General features: G+C 35.6%; 2 protein-coding genes across 2 annotated transcripts in view; both read right to left on the reverse strand.

Moving 5' to 3' along the window:
• Tex15 (testis expressed 15, meiosis and synapsis associated) overlaps positions 1–21822 on the reverse strand; it is a 90080-nt gene that overhangs the window by 48355 nt on the left and 19903 nt on the right. Inside the window, exon 3 of the mRNA XM_005340382.5 lies at positions 12108–12258. Coding sequence (XP_005340439.3) covers positions 12108–12246 — 139 coding nt within the window. The 5' untranslated portion in view covers positions 12247–12258. The remainder of the gene's footprint in view (positions 1–12107; positions 12259–21822) is intronic.
• Positions 2217–4908, reverse strand: LOC101958832 (solute carrier family 2, facilitated glucose transporter member 3). The gene has a single exon (XM_005340380.5). The coding sequence runs from the start codon at positions 4728–4730 to the stop codon at positions 3711–3713; it is 1020 nt and encodes a 339-aa protein (XP_005340437.2). The 5' UTR covers positions 4731–4908; the 3' UTR covers positions 2217–3710.

Below are 21822 nucleotides of genomic sequence, written 5' to 3' on the forward strand. Positions count from 1 at the left end.
AATTTTCATTTTAATATTTGTAACAATTATTACAAATTTTGATAATTTTATAACAAATGCTTTTGTGGATGGGTAAGTTTTTAACTATTTTAAAATGATAATTGATTCACAGGAAGTTGCAAAACAGTAGAAACAAGCCCTATATCCCCTAACCCAGTTTCCTCACATTTTATTTGACTATAAATACATTTTAATTGACCTTGGTACAATCCACATACCTTCTTAAGATTTTACCAGTTTCATATGCACATATGCATATGTGTATAGTTATATGCAACCACTACAAGATGCAGAATTGTTCCATTACCAAAAAGATTTCCTTTGTGTAATTCCTTTGTATATGTAACAATATATAAAGTATAATATAAATTATGCAATAGATGAATCATATTCACCATATATGCATTACATGTAAAGTACATATAACATCTATAATATGTATACATAGTCAAACTAGGAATACCCTTCCCCATTTCTCTTGCCTGTCCCTATGTCCTTGGAAATTATAATCCGTCCATTTCCATACTTTTATCATTTCAATATTGGTTTCTAAATGAAATTTTGTAGTATGCAAAGTGTAGAAAATTTGTTTTTTCCCACTCATTGCCCTGAGGATCCAGCCAAGTTGTTGTATCAGATCATTTTTTTTTATTGTTGAATAGTATTCTACCGTACAAATGTGCCATATTTTAACCATTCACTCATTGGAAATTTGGGTGGTTGTCAATTTTTGGTGATTACAAATAAAGTTGCTACCACCATTCCTGCCCAGGTATTTGTGTGTACCTAAGTTTTTATTTCCCAAGGATAAATGTTCATATTGCTGGTTCATATCTTAGGTGCAATGTTTAGCTTCTGGAGAAACACCAAAATTTACAGAGTGCCTGTGCTATCTTAATATCCCCACTGGCAATATACCAGTGATTTGGTTCCTCCACATCCTCTCCAGCACTCAGCATCATTATCCTTGTTTTAGTTGTATAGTTATATTGGTGGTTTTCATATGCATTTTCTTTTTTTTTGTACATTCAGAATTTTTATTTCAAAACAAAGAACCACAATAACATTAATAGAAAATTCATATGGAAATATTCACAACCTGGTCATTGAAAAGTGGGAGAAGTTCTACGCTGCTTAACTGCCAACGCACTGAGGAGCCAGAAGAGGTAAAGTCAGGTAAGTCCCCTTTTCCAACAAAGCATTGCTCCATAGCTATGCGAGTTTTCTTCTAAAGGCTCAATGACCAGAGGGAATGATGAGAACTGAAGAGTAAAATACTGTTATATGCAAAGGTTTGGCTAAAGGGTCTGACATGAGTAAGCACCAAAGAGGGAAGGGAGATCAGGCAATCTATGAAAAAGGGAAGAGGCTGAGTGTCATCAGGGCCAATCTCCACTTACAAATGTACTGGGGAATTTGGAGATGATTGTGGAGGTGTCCAGGACCTCTATAGGGCAGGAGTAAATCTCACCATCTCTAACCCTCTGAAACACTCCAGTCTTCCTTTGTTTCTCTTAAGAGAATGCCTCCTTCTTCCCATATCCAACATCCCCAAGAGCCACATGCCCTGATCTTACACTCTTTCCTATTCCCATTGTCTCTCCCATCTGTAGTAAGGCTGAACCCTCCTCCACCCTCAACCTCAAGATGTAGAAGCTCTCCTCCACTCCAATAGAGAAAGGTAGCCAGATGAACCAGAAATCTAAAGTTCCACCCAGCAGAGGCAGTGTTACGTATGTACATAGGGATGAGTTTTAATACAGTCGATCCAAAAGAAGACTATAGGAACAAAGGAACAATAAACTACTTTCAACCAGAGCAAAGTGACAGTGCACATACATTCGTATTCTCTCAAGTGTGGGCTACACTGTACATTTACTCATACTATTTCAAATGTGTCTATCAGAAAGATTCAAGTCCCCTAAGGGTACCTGATATAGTATCAGAGTAACATGGTAATAGAATAATTTTGACACGTAACAGACACAGACAGGCATGCCATGACCTTAGAGCAAAAATACTAAAACTAGATAATTGTTTAAAAAAAATTAATAAAAAACCCTCTCCCAGAGCTGAGGTTACAAATTCCAATTTAGCTATAAACATTTTCCTTTGAATCCCTTTAAAACAAGTTAAAACATAAAATCTTAAAGAACAAAGTGAAGAAATACCGAACACCTAAGAGGTAACCAATTTTTTTGTTTGTTTGTTTCTCATTTGGAGGGCTCTGCCACCAGATAGGTGATGGAATTACTTAAAGCATATGAGTCCACTATCAGGGGAAGGAGTTGTTTGGACTAGGAAGGCTTTCTGCAAATAAACATCCTTCCCTTCTCTGGACTCCATCCAAAATTAAAACCCATCAACCGCCATTAACTATAACACCCATCTTAATAAACATTAGATTTCAAGTAATACTATAAACTATAATCTTAAAGAAAAATCCCAAAGGAAACCAGTAGCTTTTTTATACAGGCACATGACTGAGAAATCAAACTAAATTTCTGTCTGGAACACATTGTCATTAGGCAACATGCAGATTTCAGGCACCATATCACATACCCTCCACCAACAGATATTTCTTCCTCAATTCTTCCTTCTTGTTGTACCTCTCCAGTATCAAATCGTCTTTGCCCTAGAACCTCTTTAAACACCTCTCTCTAACCTTTATTTCCTTATATTTTCATTATTTGGTAAAATTACTTTACACTTAAAAAAATAAATATTTATGCAATAAAACCAGAAGATAAAATAAATAAAACTCAAGTTACTTTGCTGTGCAGAGCTGTGTGAAAGTGAGGAAGGTGCTCTTATTTAATTCCCCATAACCCTCCACACTATGTATATCTGCTTCCTGACAAGTCTGAGGTTGGGGGAACTGCACCCTAACTCTTTACTCCCCTATGTGCCCCAGTGAGGCATTAGAACCTAAGGGAAGAAGAGCTGGCAATGTTGTCATATGCCAACCAGCCAATCCCTCCTGAAATGAAGAAGGTCGGTTCACTTGGTCTCTCCTAAACAGGAGAGAATGTCCAAGAAATGAAATATTTAAAAAGCATTGAAGATCTGACTAACCCCAACACTGGGCTCATCTGAGTGTTCAGAAGTATGAGGGATGAGAAGGGAATCAAGTAGCAGCATTCGGAAGCAGTCCTGGGTTCATCCTGATGAAGTTTCTCTCTCTATTCAGGGAGAGGTTGCTTTCCATGTTGGGAGAGAGGTGGAAGGAGGTCTGACTAGACATTGGTGGTATTCTCCTTAGCAGGCTGGCTGCTGTTCATCTCCCCCACAGAGCCTTTCCCAGCTCTATTATTGGACTCATTACCATGCCCTTCAAAGGCCCGTGTGATATCCTCAAAAGTCCTGCCTCGGGTCTCAGGGACTTTGAAGAAGGTGAAGACCAGGAAGATAATGAGGAAAGTGGCGAAGATAAGAAAAACATAGGCTCCCAAATAGGCTGCAGCTGAGAGAAAGAGCAGTCCAACCAAAAAGTTGGAGGTCCAGTTAGAACAACCAGCTACTGCCATGGCTGCTGGGCGTGGTCCCTGTTCAAAGAGTTCAGCCACAATAAACCATGGAATAGGGCCTGGTCCAATCTCAAAGAAGGCCACATAGATCAAGATAGCTGTGATACAGACAAAGCTCATTGCATTATAGTTATCCTTCAATAACAAAGAAATAGTCATGATGATGGAACATATAGCCATTCCTCAAAGGCCTATCATATGTAAAGTCCTTCTTCCTGCCCTTTCCACCAGAAACAGAGAAACTACAGTGAAAATAGTATTAACAACACCGGCTCCAATGGTAGCATATATTGGCTCATCAACACCTGCTTCCTTAAAGATTCCTGTTGAGTAATAGAACACAGCATTGATCCCAGAGAGCTGCTGGGAGAGCTGAAGCACAATGGAAATGAGGAGGGGTTGTTGGTAGTTGGGTGACTTAAAGAGCTGCAGCACAGAGACTTGCTTTTCTTGTGACATTCTAACACTCTCTTCTTTCAGTTCCAGGATATCCTGGTTCACATCTGGTGTGCCCCATAACCGTTGGAGGATCCTCTTAGCATTCTCCTCTTCTTTTCTATTAATGAGCAAGAATCTAGGACTTTCAGGGCAAAATGGAAGGGCTATACTTTGTAGGATAGCTGGAATAATTGTTAAGCCCAACAGCACAGGCCACAGATCTTCAGATCCCAGGATAAATCCCAGACCAAATATCTGAGCCACCAGAATCCCAATGACGATCCCCAGCTGGTTGAGAGTGCCAAAGGCACCTCTCAGAGCAGTAGGAGATACTTCTCCAATGTACATGGGCACAAAACCTGTACAGAGTCCACAGAAAAGTCCAATAATCAAGCGGCCCAGGATTAACATCTCAACGGACTCAGCAATCTTGCAGAACCCCATGAGGCAGCCACCAGCAATAGCCAACAGGTTGACTATAAGTATTGAATTGTGCCTGCCAAAGCGGTTGACAAAGAGTCCAACAGAAAAGGAGCCCATCATGCCACCAACAGAGAAGATGGCCACAGACAAGGACCAGAGGGTTGTAAGCAATGTTTTACTAGGAATGTCTTCCAATCTCTCTTCCAAAGTATAGTTGAGAAAGTCTTTTATGATAGTCTCAGGAGCATTGATGACTCCAGTGTTGTAGCCAAACTGGAAAGAGCCAATTGTAGCAACAGAGACAGCAAAGATCAGAGATGGGGTCACCTTCTGTGTCCCCATGGTCCTAATTTAATTTTCTTCAAATCCTGAAGAAAGATCTGGGATGGAATTCCAGAGACGCCTCTTCCAGCCAACAAAACCTTCAAAATGTCCTCGGCAGCAAGTTCTCTTCAGGTCTTCAGCTGCGATCGGTACCCACTCTCACCAATACAGCATCTCTCCATATGCATTTTCTTAATGGCTAGGAGGTTGAACACCTTTGTATTTGCCTATTTGCCATCAGTATATTCCCTTTGTTCAAAGTCTGTTCATGTCTTTTTCTTGTTTTCTAATTGGTTTCCTTTTTTGTTGACTTTTTCTTTTTTTTGGGGGGGGATGGTGAAGGGGAGAGGCACTACTAAATCACAGAAGCAACAAAGGACTCTGGTCAAAATCTTGCAGGACTTAAATCCTACCCCTATTAGTAGCTGCATTTTTTTTTTGGTTTATGGTTAATGACCTCTTTTTCCTGAGCTCAAGTTCTTCAGCTGTTATAGATAGGTTATTAGAGGTTTTATTAGTGCTTTATATGCTCTAGCTATGAGTCATTTATCAGAATCATGATTTAGAAATGTTTCCCACCATTCTTAGCTTGCTAACAAGGTCTTTCATAGAACAAAAATTTCCAATTTTGATAAAGTCAACTTATTGACTTTTTAAAATGGATTATGCTTTTAGTATCTAAGAACTCTTCCATCTAGGCCAAGATTCTGAAAATGTTCTCCCACGTTTTAAGTTTTACATTTTAAACTCAGGAATCATTTCAAATTATTTATGTAAGGTTAGGGTAAATTTTTTTTTTAGCCTATGGATGTGCACTTGCTCTAGCAACATCTGATTTACCTTTCCTCAACTGAAAATTAGTTTTATTTGAGTCAATGATAAGTTGATTTTGAAAATCAGCTACTTATAATATTGATACTAGTTTTTCCATTGTTTTAACTTATTCCATTGATTAGTGTATGGTAGCATTAAGTTTATATACATAGAAATTGTTTTTCTTCTGTATAGTCAGTCCTTACAATTTGAATATTCTGTATTTTTAATTTTTCTACTTGGTAAAATTTATAATCAGTACTCAGTAGTACTTTCTTTTTTTCTTTTTTCTTTTTAAGGTACTCTTGTGGGCTTTATTTATTTTTATGTGGTTCCAAGGATTGAACCCAGTGCCTCACATGTGCTAGGCAAGTGCTCTACCACTCAGCCACAACTCCAGCACAGTGCCTGTGCTTTTTTATTTGTAAGCCAAAATTGATAAACAATGCTTCCACGGATGTGTGGATAGCAGCCCAAAATTTGAGTTGCCCAGTGCACATGTTCCCAGGTAAGGTCAGATAAGGGTAATGCTCTGCCATCTTGTTTCTTTCTCAGACAGCATTAAGTGTCCTTTTTGCAGTTTTAGTTTTACTTTTTTCTTGTTGTTATTGGTGATTTTGTTGTTTAAACTGGTCCCCAGATGTAATGCTGAAGTGAAGCTTAGTGTTTTTAAGCTCAGGAAGGTTATAATGTGCCTTGCATAGAAAATACATTTTTTAAGATAATGGTTACATTTGAAAAGGAGGATTTCAGTTCAGTGATCTAAGTGTCCTTGAAAAATATGAGTAAGATAAGCCTCAGACTAGCCAATAAAAGGAAAATCAATGAAACAACAAAAATCAATAAATATTGAAAATAACCAGAAAGAAAATCAGTTTGGTATATTTGTGTGGGTCTATGTCCGGAATCTATTCCACTGCTCTATGTCAGTCTCTGCCAATATCACATTCTAATTACTGTATTATATAGTAAGACTTCATTTAATAGAATAATCCCACATTTCTATTACAAAACTGTTTCAGCTATTCTAGTTTGCCTTCCTTTGTAAATGTCAGTCAGCTTGTTTATTTATGAAAAATCTTGTAGGGCTTTTACTAGGAAAAGTAATAAAGCTACTTTTAAATTTGTGGTGAACTGACATCTTCATTATGCTGTTTTTTAATTCCTGAAATACTACCTCTCTCAATTCATTCAAATTTTGTTTGTTAAATCAGAGTTTTATAGTTTTAAGCATAAAATTCTTATGTCTTGTTAAATTTATATGGTTTCACTTTTTGAGCTATTGTAGATGGCACTATTTTTAATTTTGATTTCTGTGTTCTTTGCTAGTACACAGAAATACAATGAAATATTTCTATTTTGGTCTTGTATCCAGTGACTTTGCTGAATTAATTGTTCTAGGTCTCTCTCTTCACCTCCTCTCTTTGCCCCACCCCTCTTTTCCTTGTTTTGCAGATCACTTGGGATTGTCTAGGCAGACCATAGACTTAAATAGTGTCAGTTTTTTTTTAAGAGAGAGAGAGAGAATTTTTTAATATTTATTTTTTTAGTTTTCGGTGGACACAACATCTTTGTATGTGGTGCTGAGGATTGAACCTGGGCCGCACGCATGCCAGGCAAGCGCGCTACCGCTTAAGCCACATTCCCAGCCCCTTAAATAGTGTCAGTTTTCTTTTTTCTTTTAAAAATGTGTGTGCCTGTTAATTTCTTTCCTTGACTTTCTGTTCTGGGTGAAATTTCCAGAATTATGTTGAACAAAAGTGTTCATGAAACAAAGTCTAGGCACAGTGGTATGTGCATGTAGTCCCAGCTACATGGGAGGCTAAGGCAGGAGGACTGTTTAAGTCCAAGGAATTCAAGACAGCAAAACCCTGTCTCAAAAAGAAGAAAAAAGTTGGAAAATAAAACACTTATTGTTTTAGCTTTGGTGTGTAATTCATCTTATAATATTGCTGAATTTGGTTTACCTATATGTTGTTAGGGTATCTGAATCAAAATTATGCTATACATTGGTCTGTAATTTTCTTTTAATATTTATCTGATTTTTGGAACTAGTATAATACTGACACTCATAAAATTATTATCTCTACTTATATTTTCTGGAAGAATTTGTATTTTTTCATTATTAAACTACTCCACTGAAGCCATCTGGACTTGGAGATCTATCTTCCAATAGTGTGTTAAATTTTTTTAATGGTTTCCATAAATGGTTACGAGGCTACTTAAATTATCTTTTTAGTACTGAGTTTCAGTAGTACTTTTCAACAAACTAGTCCATTTCACCTAAGTTGTTAAATTTACATGTGTAGATTTATTCATAGTACTCACTAAAAATCCTTTCAATGCCTGTGGGTTGGTAGTGATAACACATTTTTTTTTTTGTACCAACGACTGAATCTAGGGATGCTTAAACACTGAGCCACAACCCCAACCCTTTCTCATTTTTTATTTTGAGACAGGGTCTCACTAAGTGCTTCAGGCCTTGCTAAATTGCTGAGGCTATCCTCGAACTCCTGCCTTAATCTCCCAAACTTCTGGGAGTGTTGGGATTATAGGTGTGTGCCACCATGGCACACGTTTTGTTCTTGATAGTGGCAATTAGTAGTTTATCTTTTTCCTTTGTGGGGCTTGTTAGTGGCTTGTCAATACTGATTTTTTTTTGTTGTTGTTTCACTGATTTTCCTTTCATTGGCTAGTCTGAGGCTTACCTTACTCATATTTTGTTTTTTCAAGGACACTTATATCACTGAAGTCCTCCTTTTCTTTTCAAATGTAACTATTTATCATTATACATGTCTTTGTTAATGGCTATGTTCCTCAAATTTTGATATGGTGCATTTTCATTCAATTCATGCATTTATTTTCTTTGAAACCCAAGTGGCGGGGAAATTACCCCCCCACTTTTTTTCATGGCGCTAGGAATTGAACCAGGGCCTCACAGATCTGCTACTAAGCTCCACCCTAGCCTTCTTTTTCTGTTATTAATTTCTACTTTGCATGTACCCAGAAAATACACTCTTTATTTTAATTATTTTAAACATGTTGAGATATATCTCATGGCTCAATATATATTGTGTACCTTGATGAGATGGGTGTGTGGAAGGTAAGTCTATTTTACTTTTTGTCTTATACACTGATCTATTGGTTGACAATATTAAATTTTTCTATATCCTTGCTGATTTTGTCTAGTAGGTCTATCAATTGCTGAGAAAAAATACATAGTCTCCAACATCAGTTCTGGTTTGTATCCTGGCAGTTCTATTAGTTTGCTTCACGTACAATGAAGCTTTGTTGTCTCATAAACACACTTGTAAAATTCTTCCAGAATACATACCATTCTCCCACTTTCCTCCAATGGCAATCTCACTTTAAAACAGTCTTAAAATACTTCCCCCCCCATATATACACACACACACACAAAAACTCACAGCAGATGTTGTAATTTGTGCTACAATGATCAAATATGAGAAAAATTCAAGAGAAGATGGCTTATATTTATGTATATTTTACTATTTCCACTATTTTCCCTTCATTCTTGATGCTCTGTTTCCTTCTTTTATCAACTTCTGTTCGAAGAACTTTACCCATTTTTTTTTATGTTAGGTCTGGTGATGAAAAAATTCTTCAATTTTAGTTCATCCAAGAATGTCCATTTCATCTCTAATCATAAAGGATCATTGCACTGTGCATAGATCTCTAAATCCTTAGTTCTCTTTCTGCATTTGAAAACTTTCTCTCTTCCTTGGGCTTTCATGATTTCTAACAGAAAATCTGTAATTCAAAAAAAATTTTCCCTATACATAATGTATGGTTTTTTCAAGCTGCTTTCAAGATTTCTTTGGGCTTGTCATGTCTGTGCAGCTTCTTTATTATACAGATTAGTAACTTTTGCCAAATGTGGAAAATTTCCAGACAGCACTTCTTCAAATGTTTTTCTCAACCTTAGTCTTTCTCCTTTCCTTTTAGTACTATAATGACAAAGATGTTAGATATTTTTGTTATTGTTCCACAAACCCCTAGGGTTCAAAATTCACTTTTTCCCATGTTGTTCGTATGTTGAATAATTTCTATTTTTCTATATCCAGGTTCACTGATTTTTTTCTTTTTGTAGTAGACTGAACCAAGAGGCATCTCCGGCACTTTATTTTTTATCTGATACAGAGTGTCACTAAGTTGTCCAGGTTGGCCTAGAACTTGGTTGATTCTCAGCCTCCAGAGTAGCTGGATTACAGGGGTATGCCAACACCCCTAGCCAGGTTCACTCTTTACACTGTCTTGACTATTCCTCTCTTTGACCTATCCAGTCAGTGTTTTTCCTTCTTCATGGACTTTAATTTTTAGAGAAGTTTCATGTCCATAGCAAATTTGAAAGAAAGGTATAGATTTCCCATCACTCCACATTCTCACATATAAATAGCCTCCTCTATTTCCAACCTCCTCTAAGAGAATGGTACAAAACTCGTGAACTTACACTAATACATAATTATCACTGGATCTGTAGTTTACATTAGGGTTCACTGTTGGTGTACTTTCTCTGGGTTTTTGAAAAATGTATGATACCAAGTATCACTAAATACAGAGTGTGACAGTGTCCTGCAGAGTAGTTACATTGCCCTAAAAGTCTTCTGTGTTCCATTTATTCATTCCTCTCCTTGTCCTAAACCCTGCAACCACTGGTAATTTTTACTACCTCCATCATTTTGCTTTTTCAAGAATGTTACAACAGTTGGAATCACATAGTATGGATGCTCTTCAGATTCGCTGCTTTAACTCGGCAATGTTCATTTAGGGTTCCTCCATTTTTTTTCCTATAAAATTGGTAACTCATTTCTTTCTAAGCACTAAATAACATTCTATTGACTGGATATGCTACTTTATTTATCTTCTCATTTACTGAAGGACATTTTCTAAGTTTTAGGAGTGACAACTAAAGCTGTTGTAAACAGCCATGTGGGTAAATACCAAGAAGCACAATGGCTACAGCACATGCTAAGAGTATGTTTAGTTATGTATTAAACTGCCAAACCATCTTCTAAAATAGCAGTACCATTTTGTATCCCCACCAGCAATCAGAGTTCTTGTTGCTCACACGCCAACCAACATTTGGTGTCATGAATGTTCTCGATTTTGGCTATTCTAGTAGGTATGTGGTGGTACCTCATTGTTTTAATTTGCATTTCCCTGATGATATATGATGTAGAGCATCTTTTCAAATGCTTATTTGCCATATGTGTGTCTTCTTTGTTGAAATATCTGTTACTGTATTTGACCCATTTTTTTAAAAAATATTTATTTTTTAGTTAGAGGTGGACACAATATCTTTATTTTTATGTGATGCTGAGGATCAAACCCAGTGCCTCATGCATGCTAGGTGAGCACTGAGCAACAACCCTAGTCCCTTGACCCATTTTTCAATTGGGCTGTTTTGTTTCCTTATTGTTGTAGTGTAAGAGTTTTTGTAATATTTTAATTAACAGTCCTTTATCTGTCTTTTGCAAATACACGTGTAAGTATGTGGCTTGTCTTTACTATATATTCATATGGTACTGGGGATTGAACCAAAGAGTGCTCTACCTCTGAGCTACATCCCCAGCCATTTCATTTTTTTTTATATTGAGACAGGGTCTGCTAAATTGCCCAGGCTGACCTTGAAATTATGGTCCTCCTGCCTCAGCCTCCCAAGTAGCTGGGACTATAGCCATGTGCCAAAGATCCCAGCTGTGTTTTCATTCTTGAGATTATACTTCTATTTTCATCACCGTGACAAAAATAAAGGATAAGAACAACTTAAAGGAGGAAAAGTTTATATGGGGCTCCAGGTTTCAGAGGTATTAGGCCCAACATAAGAGAGCATATCATGGGGGAAGGGTCCAGTGGAAGAAAACTTCTCAGCTTATAGTGGTCAGGAAGCAGAGAAAGACAAGGAAATGGACCACAGGAAGACATATCCTTCCAGGGCATGTCCCCAATGACCCACCTTTTCCAGCCATACCCCATCTGTTTAAAGTTACCACCCAGTTCATTAAAGCCAGGATGGATTGATTAGGTTACAGGCTCTCACAGTTCAATCACTTCACCTCTGAATATTCCTATAGAAACACAGGAGCTTTGGAGTGATACCTCACATCCAAATGGGTTTTGTCTTTCTAGGCTGCCTGTTTCAGTTCTTGGGCAAGAGAGAACAATATTTTTTGTCTGTTTGTTTTTTTGTTTTGGTGGGGAGTCTAGGCCAGTTGGCATTTCTAGGAGGCAGGCACCCAGTCTGAGATACTGAAGAAACAATCAATCCAGGGAAATTATATCATACCCAGAGTCTCAGTCCCTTATATGGTCCATAGACTTCTCTTTATCTTTGCTAATCTTCTTACATTTGTTTTACACACAATACCCAGGGTTTTAGTGTATTTACTGTAAGAGTACATGTGTTTTTCTGCTTTGGGCAGAAACAGAGGTATATGTGCATTTAATAAATTAAAGTTCTGACTTAACTTAATTTCATAGAGTGAAAACAGGAAATGAACATAAGAATCAGGAATACAGTAATAGTTATTTTTAAAAATACACATTCCATAGAAATTTTACCTTTCCCTGCTCTTCTCTTAATCTTTGGAATAGTGAATTTCTTCAAAGGACTGACTTCTATACCAGTAATGAATAAAGGTTCACTGGTTGAACTCATTTTCCATAATGTCTTGTGTTTAGCAATCTCTTTCATTTCCATTTTGTTGGTGGCCTAAAAACAACCCAAAGTTATTAAACAAAAGGTCAATAAATACATAAAAGACAATAGCAAAAAAATCATTTAAGAGTTCTTAAATGGAATCGAATAATGATACATTCTTAGTCACACTGCAAACACATTTCAACCTCAATTTGCCAGGTTACACAAAATAGAAAATTAAATAATTTTGGTTTCATATAATTTCAAGATATTTATTCTTTCTGTTTCTAACATACCTTTTCCTTGTAATTCACAAAACGAATTTCTTCCTGAAAAGCTTGAACTTGCAGGTATAAGAAAACTTGCAGTTTTCTTCCACTGGACCCTTATATCTGTAAGTTCAAGCTTTTCAGGAAGAAATTAACATATGGTAAAATTCTTGCTAAATACTCTTATTTTTAAATTATCTTTCCTATAAACTTCTGTTACTAAAATGATATCCTCTTTAAATTAGAATCTCTGGCTTTGAAGAAACTTATGGAAGTTGTAAACCAATTACTGCATGACTATCCTTACAACTAGTCGATGCTAACAACAGTCAATTGCTTATTGACTACTAATCCATAATATCATTCTGCAAATGTTTAAGACAGCATCATATATTGGCATATTAGTGGTAAAATATTTCTCCTGTTTTTCTCCCTCTTCCTTCTTCTCTTCATCCCTCACCCCCTCTTTCACACATATACATATGTATACAAATGCTGATTCCTAACCTCTCAAGCAAAATTCAAACTGGATATAAAACGGAAGCTATCAAGCTCATACACAAAGAAATATATATAAGCAGTCATTTTTCATACTATTTCATAATATGGTTCATGGGCTTTCTGATACCTGTCAGTTGCTTAGTTCAAACATTAGCTCACAATGCAAATTAAGATGTCAAAATTCTACAGAAGGATCACAAAGGATAGCATTCTATATGAGGTTCACAAAGGATCCCCCTAGTCCCCATCCTTCATGTGCCCTTTGTAAAAGGTAATCTTGTACTTTTACAGTTATAGATCAGAATAGGGAACAGACAAGAGATTACTAGAAGGTAGAGAAGAAAATTATCCCTTTCATCTTGCTATGCTGACAAACTCTAGTGGGGGGTGTTGCCTGCACTTAAGATATACCAGCTTCAGAGAGAGTTTTCAAGACTGCCATGTTCACCTGGAAGTTTATTAAAGGGAAGAAGGAAAAACAACTTGTCGATTTATGACAAAATACTCTTTGATTAGTTGTAATCTATATTAACAGCACATATAGGTATAGGAAAATCAGTGAAATGTACTTTATTAATGCTGGACAATCCTTGATATTCTCTTTAGAGTGAAATTATATACTCAGAGAAGCTGTATGATTGATTTCAGTCACACATTTTCTTACAAAATGTTCCTCAAGTAGAATTTACTCCTATAAAAGAGCCTTCTGAGAGTAACTGTTTTTGTTCTTCAGTGCTAAGGGTCAAAAAAGCTGCATTTCATACTGATGAAAGATGAGTATTCAGAGCACAAAAGTATTCAATATTCTCAAGTAAGTCACATCATGAAATTTTCAATTATTACCCTTTTGATTGGGAATAATACCCTTTTTATTTCAGCCTAAACAAATCAGCCACAATTAAGTGGTAATAAATGCACACAGTTCTTTACACTCACGTATCACATGCCTATAACCACTTCTTCTATAATGTAAATGAAGTGGTTAAAACATTAAATATAATAAAATATATAATAGTCCTAGAAACACTACATATATTTTTAATATTTATTTTTATATATGCAAAAATTAAATTAGGAAGTTTGAATCCTAAGGGTTTGTGCTGAGCAGGCTGTCCTCTGGGATATTCTTGGTGAGCATGAGACAGGAGAAGAAAAAACAATTCTAAAAACTTCAGCAACAGTAAATGCACAGGTCCTTAATAGATATTCAAATAAATGAATGAACTAAAGAACAGAGGAGCCAAAAATAGGTTCCCCAACAAATAAAACATCTACTCATAGATTGTAAGAATGTTTTTATTGCTAGGCGCGGTGGAGCACACCAGGCATGGTGGAGCACACCTGTAATTCTAGCAACACGGCTGAGGGAGGAGGAAGGAGGAGCACGAGTTCAAAGCCAGCCTCAGCGAGGCTCTAAGCATCTCAGTGAGATCCTGTCTCTAAATAAAATACAAAATAGGGCTAGGGATGTGGTTGAGTACCCACGCTCAATTCTCGGTAACTCCCTTCCCAAAAGTGTGTGTTTATTATAAACAAATTTAATTCAATACACTTAAAGATCAGATAAACAAATTCTTGGAAAATGTAACATTAAAACTGACTTAAGAAATAAAAAGAATGGACAACCCTATTATTAATAAAATGTAGTAGCTACAATTGATTCTAAAAGTAAATAAAGAAAATATTAATACATCATAAAAACTGAGTTTATCTCAGGAGTGATTTAACAATAGGAAATACATACATTTTATTTACTTATGTAAGCCAATTACAGAAAATGAAGTGATTCTCTCAATAGATGCAGGAGAAAACACCTAGTCAAACTCAAAACTCATTTATGATTCTTAAAAAATAGTCTTAGCAAATGGAAATAGAAACAGTTATACCTAGATTTTAGATGATTATTGAATATTGGTAGCAAATGGGTAAGTATCAGAAGTGCCCTAACACTCAGAATATAATAAGGATGCTTACTATCACTGTTACCTCTTAATAGTACTGGAGGAGCTCACAAGTCAAAGAAATAAAAGTTATTTAAAAAACTTTAAAAAAATAAAGGAGAAAAGTGAAACTTGGTTCTGTAGACAAGGGAATTTCTGTAAATGTAAGAGTCTCAGAAGCTAAGAGGAACTCCAGACCCAAATAATAAAGGTGAAATGTTATAATGGTTCAAATTTTAGTTCTACCATGAATTAAGAATGTTGGGCAAACTGCCTAATTTCTCTAAGGCCAATAATAGTATCTATTATGTCATATGGTTGCAGAATCTGGTACATAATAATCACACACAAGTAACTTAAATGTAATCTTGATCCTGTGCTATAGATCCAAATTATGGAGTTGTTAAGAAGTACAGTACAAGGGGAAATACTGGGGAATGATGCTGGCCAAATCGTTGTTATATTGTACACATGTATAAATATGTAACAATAAATCCCACTCTTACCCTTCTGTACAACTATAATGCACCAATAACAAATATGCAGACCTGGGTTCAGTGGCACATGTCTATAATCCCAGTGGCTCTAAGGCTGAGGAAGGAGGATCACAAGTTCAATGCCAGCCTCAGCAATTTAGGGAGGCCCTAAGCAACTTAGGGAGAGCCCTAAGCAACTCAGAGACCCTGTCTCTAAATAACATATTAAAAAGGGCTAGGAATGTGGCTCTGTGGTTAAGTGCCTCCGAGTTCAACCCCTGGTATTTAAAAAAGCAGAAAAAAAATTTATTGCCCCCATACTCCCCACACAAAGAAGTATAATGCTGCTATACTTCTGGCATGGTGTTGCACTACTATAATCCCAGCAATCTAGAGGCTGAGGCAGGAGGATCACAAATTCAAGGGCAGCCTCAGCAACTTAGAAAGACCTGTCTCAAAAAATAAAAAACAGGCTGGGAATGTAGCTCAGTTGTAAAGCAACCCCCTCCCCGACCCTGAATAAATTTTTTTAAAAGTATAGTATTGTAAAGATATACAAATTAGAAGTCAAGGGATGTTGTTTCTATTTCTATCACTGCAATTAACTAATGATGGGACTTTGGGAAAGTTCTAACTTTTTTCTATGTGCACTATGCATGGTAACACATTTTTCAGAGACAAATTAGTGGCAAAAAAATAAATCCTTTTAATGTCAAATAACCAATCTGAACACTTAATTTTCTCATGGTCTATTTTAAGAAGACATTTGTACAGTTTCCTAAGACAATCCTTAAAATTTATGAAACTCAAGTTTTTCAGATTAGCAATTACAGATCAGAGATTTGAGATAAAAACTTGCAAAAATCTTTTACATAATCAGTATCAGAAAGTCTTCACAGAACAATTGTTTCAACTGGACAACTGAGCAAGCCAGAGTTCTCTTAAAGAACCAACATCAGGGCTGGGTTGTGGCTCAGTGGTAAAGTGCTTACCTAGCATGTATGAGGCACTGGGTTCGATTCCTAGCACCACGTAAAAATAAATACATAAAGGTATTGTGTCCATCTGTAACTAAAATAAATAAAGAAATAATCCACAGCTATCAGTTGTGGAAAAGTTTTCAAATGGGACAACTCATGAAAAATTTGGATATATACAAAGCATTAATGAGGAAATTTTCAGTTCATTGAAACTTGTCCATAAATCAACTTCCTGTTAATTTAACATCTCTAAAAGTTTACTAATGTCCATATTTCCTAAAACAAATGCATCAGCATCAAGCTCTTTGGGCAAACAATGTTCTATTTTTACCATTTTCTTTTATTTGTGCCAAATAATACTGATTTCTTATTTACTGTCTGCCCCAATACACTTTTAATAAAAAAAGTCTACTTTAAAATATTAGTCAAGAAATTATTGTAATAATGGCAAAATTATCCCTCTTTAAGTAATCTTGGGAGACAGTTCATGTTGAATAAATATTAGTTTAGACTTTAGACACACAAGTTCTGAATTCTTTTTCTGAGTTCTAAATGGTAGGGATACGTAATTACTTCTAGTAAAACTGGGTTAAATCAGGTCATATTGGTGACAAATTACATAAATACTAAGATTTAAGTCAGGAATTCCTCAATTAAGACTACACAATGTAGATATTAAATACACTTTAGTCCAATGTTTCCCTTTATAGATCAGGAGTTGGCAAACTATAACCCGTGGGCTAAGTCAAGACTACGACCTGCTTTTGTAGGAACTTCAAGCTAATGCTTTTTATATTTTTAAGTGACTGAAAAAAATTTAAGAATGTTTCATGTCACAAGAAAAACTGTATGAAGTTCAAATTCCATAATAAGTTTTACTGAAACATAGCCATGCCTCTTTATTTACTTATTGTCTGGGGCTGATTTCCTGTTATAGATGAGTATGGTTAAGTGTAGCATAGACACAAAGTAAAATAGTGAAATATTCACCACCTAACCCTTTATGGAAAAAGTTTGCCAACCCTGTTGTGGATGAACCAACTTAAATATCAAGGAGTTGGAACTAAAGAAAAACTAAGCCTCATGATTTCCATTTTAGAGCTCTTTCTCTTATACTGCATTGTCTCTAATCATCTCTCTACTGTATTCTCATTATCTTCCCTATGGACTTTGATTCTCTGTATTCTTCTCAACAGCATTTAAACAGGATCAACCATGATCATTTAAAAAACAAAACAAAATTTACCAGGGTCATGTTTACCCTTGTCTGTCTTACTTCTCACCTTCTCTTGAACATAATTTGATTTCCACCTCTATTACTCTACCTAAATTGCCAATGACTTCCGTATCAGTCTCTTACTCCCAAAGTATGCTTCTGGCTCATAACTTACCTGGCCTGTGTTTGACACTCTTTGGCCAACCTGTTCTTGAAATAATACAGTCATCACCAGACTTCTATGACTTCATAATCCTGATTTCATAGCTATCCTTCAGGAGCTACAATCTGACTCTCTGAATAACTCATCTGTCTATCTGGCCTTTATAATTGCTTCAATTACTTTTTATTAAGAGAAAAAAGAAAATTTTCTATTTAAATATTTTTTTAAAATTCATGAATCAAATTTGAAACTTTACAATCTTGATAAAATAAAAATAGAACCTTGCATTGGGCTGGAGTAGAGCTCAGTGCAGAATATGTGCCTAGCATGTGTGAGGCCCTGGGCTCCATTCCCAAGACCATGTAAAATTAAAACAAAATAGAACAAAAACAATGCTTTTACTTTCACTTACTTTTGTTATCAATGAAGTTAAAACTATTACTTGTTTTTTACTTTCTATAAATCATCTATTCCTACCTTTTCCTCTGTTTTTTAAAAACAGAAGCACACTTCTTCAGTTAATAATCTGTAAGGATTATACATAAAGATTAGTTTGTCTGTCATATATATTACAGTATTTTTTCTTTTAATTTTGTTTGTAGTGTCTTCTTCCCATAGAAAAAATTCAATTTTCATGAGTCATTTCTTTTTTTAAAAAAATATTTTTTTAGATGTTGACGGACCTTTATTTTATTCATTTATGTAGTGCTGAGAATCAAACACAGGGCCTCACACATGCTAGGCAAGTGCTCTTACCATTGAGCCACAACTCCAGCCTATGAGTCTAATTTCTTAATCTTTTACTATGAGTGTGTAAGAGTTCCAGTTGCTCCCTATTCCTACTAACATTTATGGCAGTACACTTTACTTTTTGTCAACCTTATAGATACTAGTTTCTCATTGTAGTTAGTTTGCATTCACCAAATCTTTGGTGTGGCTGATTATTTACTGAGGATACTATTGGTCATTTGTATTTTCAAATCTGTGAACTGCATATTAAAAAGTGTTTTGTTGCTGTTTTGGTACTAGTAATTGAATCCAGAGGTGCTTAACCACTGAGCCATATCATCAGCCCTTTTAATTTTTTTTTTTTGAGATAGTTTCTCACTAAGTTGCTTAGGGCCTTGCTACACAGTTAAGTTTTAAAATCATTCTTCTATCATGTTTTTCATATGCAAGAAGGCTTTATAAGAGATACTATCCCTTTGCCAGTTATATTTGTGACAAATAATTTTTCCCCTTGTGTTTTCATTCTTTGGGAACAGAAATTTTAATTTTAATGTAGTCAAAATTATGAATATTTTTCTTTATCTTTTGTTTTCTTTCCTTTTTTTGTTTGCTTCTGGTCAACTTTAAGAAATAATTCTGAAATGGGCCAAGGACCTAAACAGACACTTCTCAGAGGAGGACATACAATCAATCAATAAGTACATGAAAAAATGCTCACCATCGCTAGCAGTCAGAGAAATGCAAATCAAAACTACCCTAAGATACCATCTCATTCCAGTAAGATTGGCAGCCATTAGGAAGTCAAACAACAATAAGTGCTGGAGAGGATGCGGGGAAAAGGGCACTCTTGTTCATTGCTGGTGGGACTGCAAATTGGTGCAGCCAATTTGGAAAGCAGTATGGAGATTTCTTGGAAAGCTGGGAATGGAACCACCATTTGACCCAGCTATTCCCCTTCTCGGTCTATTCCCCAAAGACTTAATAAGAGCATGCTACAGGGACACTGCTACATCGATGTTCATAGCAGCACAATTCATGATAGCAAGATTGTGGAACCAACCTAGATGCCCTTCAATAGATGAATGGATAACAAAAATGTGGCATTTATACACAATGGAGTATTACTCTGCATTAAAAAATGACAAAATCATAGAATTTGGAGGGAAATGGATGGCATTAGAGCAGATTATGCTAAGTGAAGCTAGTCAATCGTTAAAAAACAAATACCAAATGACCCCTTTGATATAAGGGGAGTAAACAAGGACAGGGTAGGGACGAAGTGCTTGAGAAGAAGATTTACATTAAACAGGGATGAGAGGTGGGAGGGAAAGGGAGTGAGAAGGGAAATAGCATGGAAATGGAAGGCAATCCACAGGGTTATACAAAATGATATATAAGAGGAAAGGAGGGGTAAGACAAGATAATACAAATGGAAGAAATGATTTACAGTAGAAGGGGTAGAGAGAGAAAAGGGGAGGGGAGGGGAGGGGGGATAGTAGAGAATAGGACTGACAGCAGAATACATCAGACACTAGAAAGGCAATATGTCAATCAATGGAAGGGTAACTGATGTGTTACAGCAATCTGTATACGGGGTAAAGTTGGGAGTTCATAACCCGCTTGAATCAAACTGTGAAATATGATGTATTAAGAACTGTGTAATGTTTTGAACGACCAACAATAAAAAATATATATATATAATAGATTCAAGTGCAGATTGAAGTCATGACTGAATGCAACTCCAAGCAAGCTTGATGGAGAGCATTTGGCTATACACAGTGCCAAGTGCTGGCTGGCACACAGATTCCCCAGTCTCAGGGGCTCACAGCCTACCAAGGGAAAACATTACAGAAGTTAAGTCATTATGATGATTTATGATCTACATACCTCATAGAATTTATTAAATAAATTATACAGTGCAGTAAAAAAAAAGAAATAATTCTGCACAAGGTTATAAAAATAAACCCAATCTTCTCTTTAAAAACTTGTATAATTTTTAGCCTACTATTTTTACGTTTTTTACTTTCTAAAATTCATTTTTGTCTAAGGTAAGAAATTCAGGTTCACCCTTTCCATATGAATATTAACTGTGCTAGCATTCATTTCAACAACCTCTTCTGTTCCTTTTTATAACACCATCTCTGACATAAATCAACTTTTGATACATGCATGAATTTTTGGCTTTCCTCTGTTTCAGTGGTATCTTTCTGCATCCCTTCTTCAACACCAAGTTCTAATAAATCTTGATCTATATTGGGGCAAAGTCAAAGAAACAGCATCTTTGCACTTATATACACATTTAAAATTAGCCATGTCTAGTAATAAATCATGCTTAAGCTTTAATTTCACCAAACCTAGTGATCAATTTGGGAGATAAGATACTGTTGTATTAGTTTTTCCATCTGTGAACACAGTATATTTCTCCACTTATTCCTGTCAGTATGTTTTCCACCAATAAGTTTTATCATTTTTTCCATAAGCATATAATGTATCTTTTAAAGTATTTATTTTAAGGTACTTTATAACTTTCATATTAACCTGTGTTTCTTTAAACCTGTATGCCTCTTTAAAAGCTACATATTATTCACATTTATTAAATTATGTTGACAATACAAAAAAGGCTAACACGTATACAACCCCAGATATTGGACACTTTTCTAAGTGCTTTAAACATATATTGATCCATTTAATCCTCACAATGTCTGTATGAGAAAACCTTAAACTTTAAATTAGAAAACAGATGTGCAGGGAAAAATGTGCCTTGGATACACAGCAAGGAATGCTGAATATGGAATTCAAAGTCAGCCTGTACAATGCCAGAACGAATGCCCTCGATAGGTGCACAAAAATAGTTTCTATATATTGACTATCCAGCAACCCTATTAGTTTCTATTATAAACTCATTTGTTTTCATAAACAAACATATCTTCTATGAATAATGAGGGACAGAATATTTGTTCACCCTTTATGTTGGTGGGTTCCAGATTTGTGGATTCAACCAACTACAGATCAAAATGTAGTTAGGCCCATCATGATTGCATGTGTAGTGTAATGAACACTTTGTCATTATTCCCTAAACAATACAGTAAAAGAACTACTTGCATAGAAGTTATATTAGGCATTATAAGTAATATGGAGATGATTTAAAGTTTACAGACAGCTGTGTGAAAATTATATGCAAGTATTATGCCATTTTACTTAAGGAACTTGAGCATCCATATCTTTTTGATATCTCTGGGGTTTCTGAAATCAATATTTCATGAATAGTGAGTAACAAATGCATAATACTGATTTAAGAATTTTCTTTTTCTTTTTTTGAACTGGGAATGTCACAAAGTTGCCTAAGATGGTCTTGAATTCCT

The sequence above is a fragment of the Ictidomys tridecemlineatus genome, chromosome 14 (assembly GCF_052094955.1).
Source record: "Ictidomys tridecemlineatus isolate mIctTri1 chromosome 14, mIctTri1.hap1, whole genome shotgun sequence".
Classification (NCBI taxonomy): Eukaryota; Metazoa; Chordata; class Mammalia; order Rodentia; family Sciuridae; genus Ictidomys; species Ictidomys tridecemlineatus.

Excerpts from the sequence above, each read along its gene's own strand:
- LOC101958832 (XM_005340380.5), bottom strand. The coding sequence starts at position 4,730 with ATGGGGACACAGAAGGTGACCCCATCTCTGATCTTTGCTGTCTCTGTT.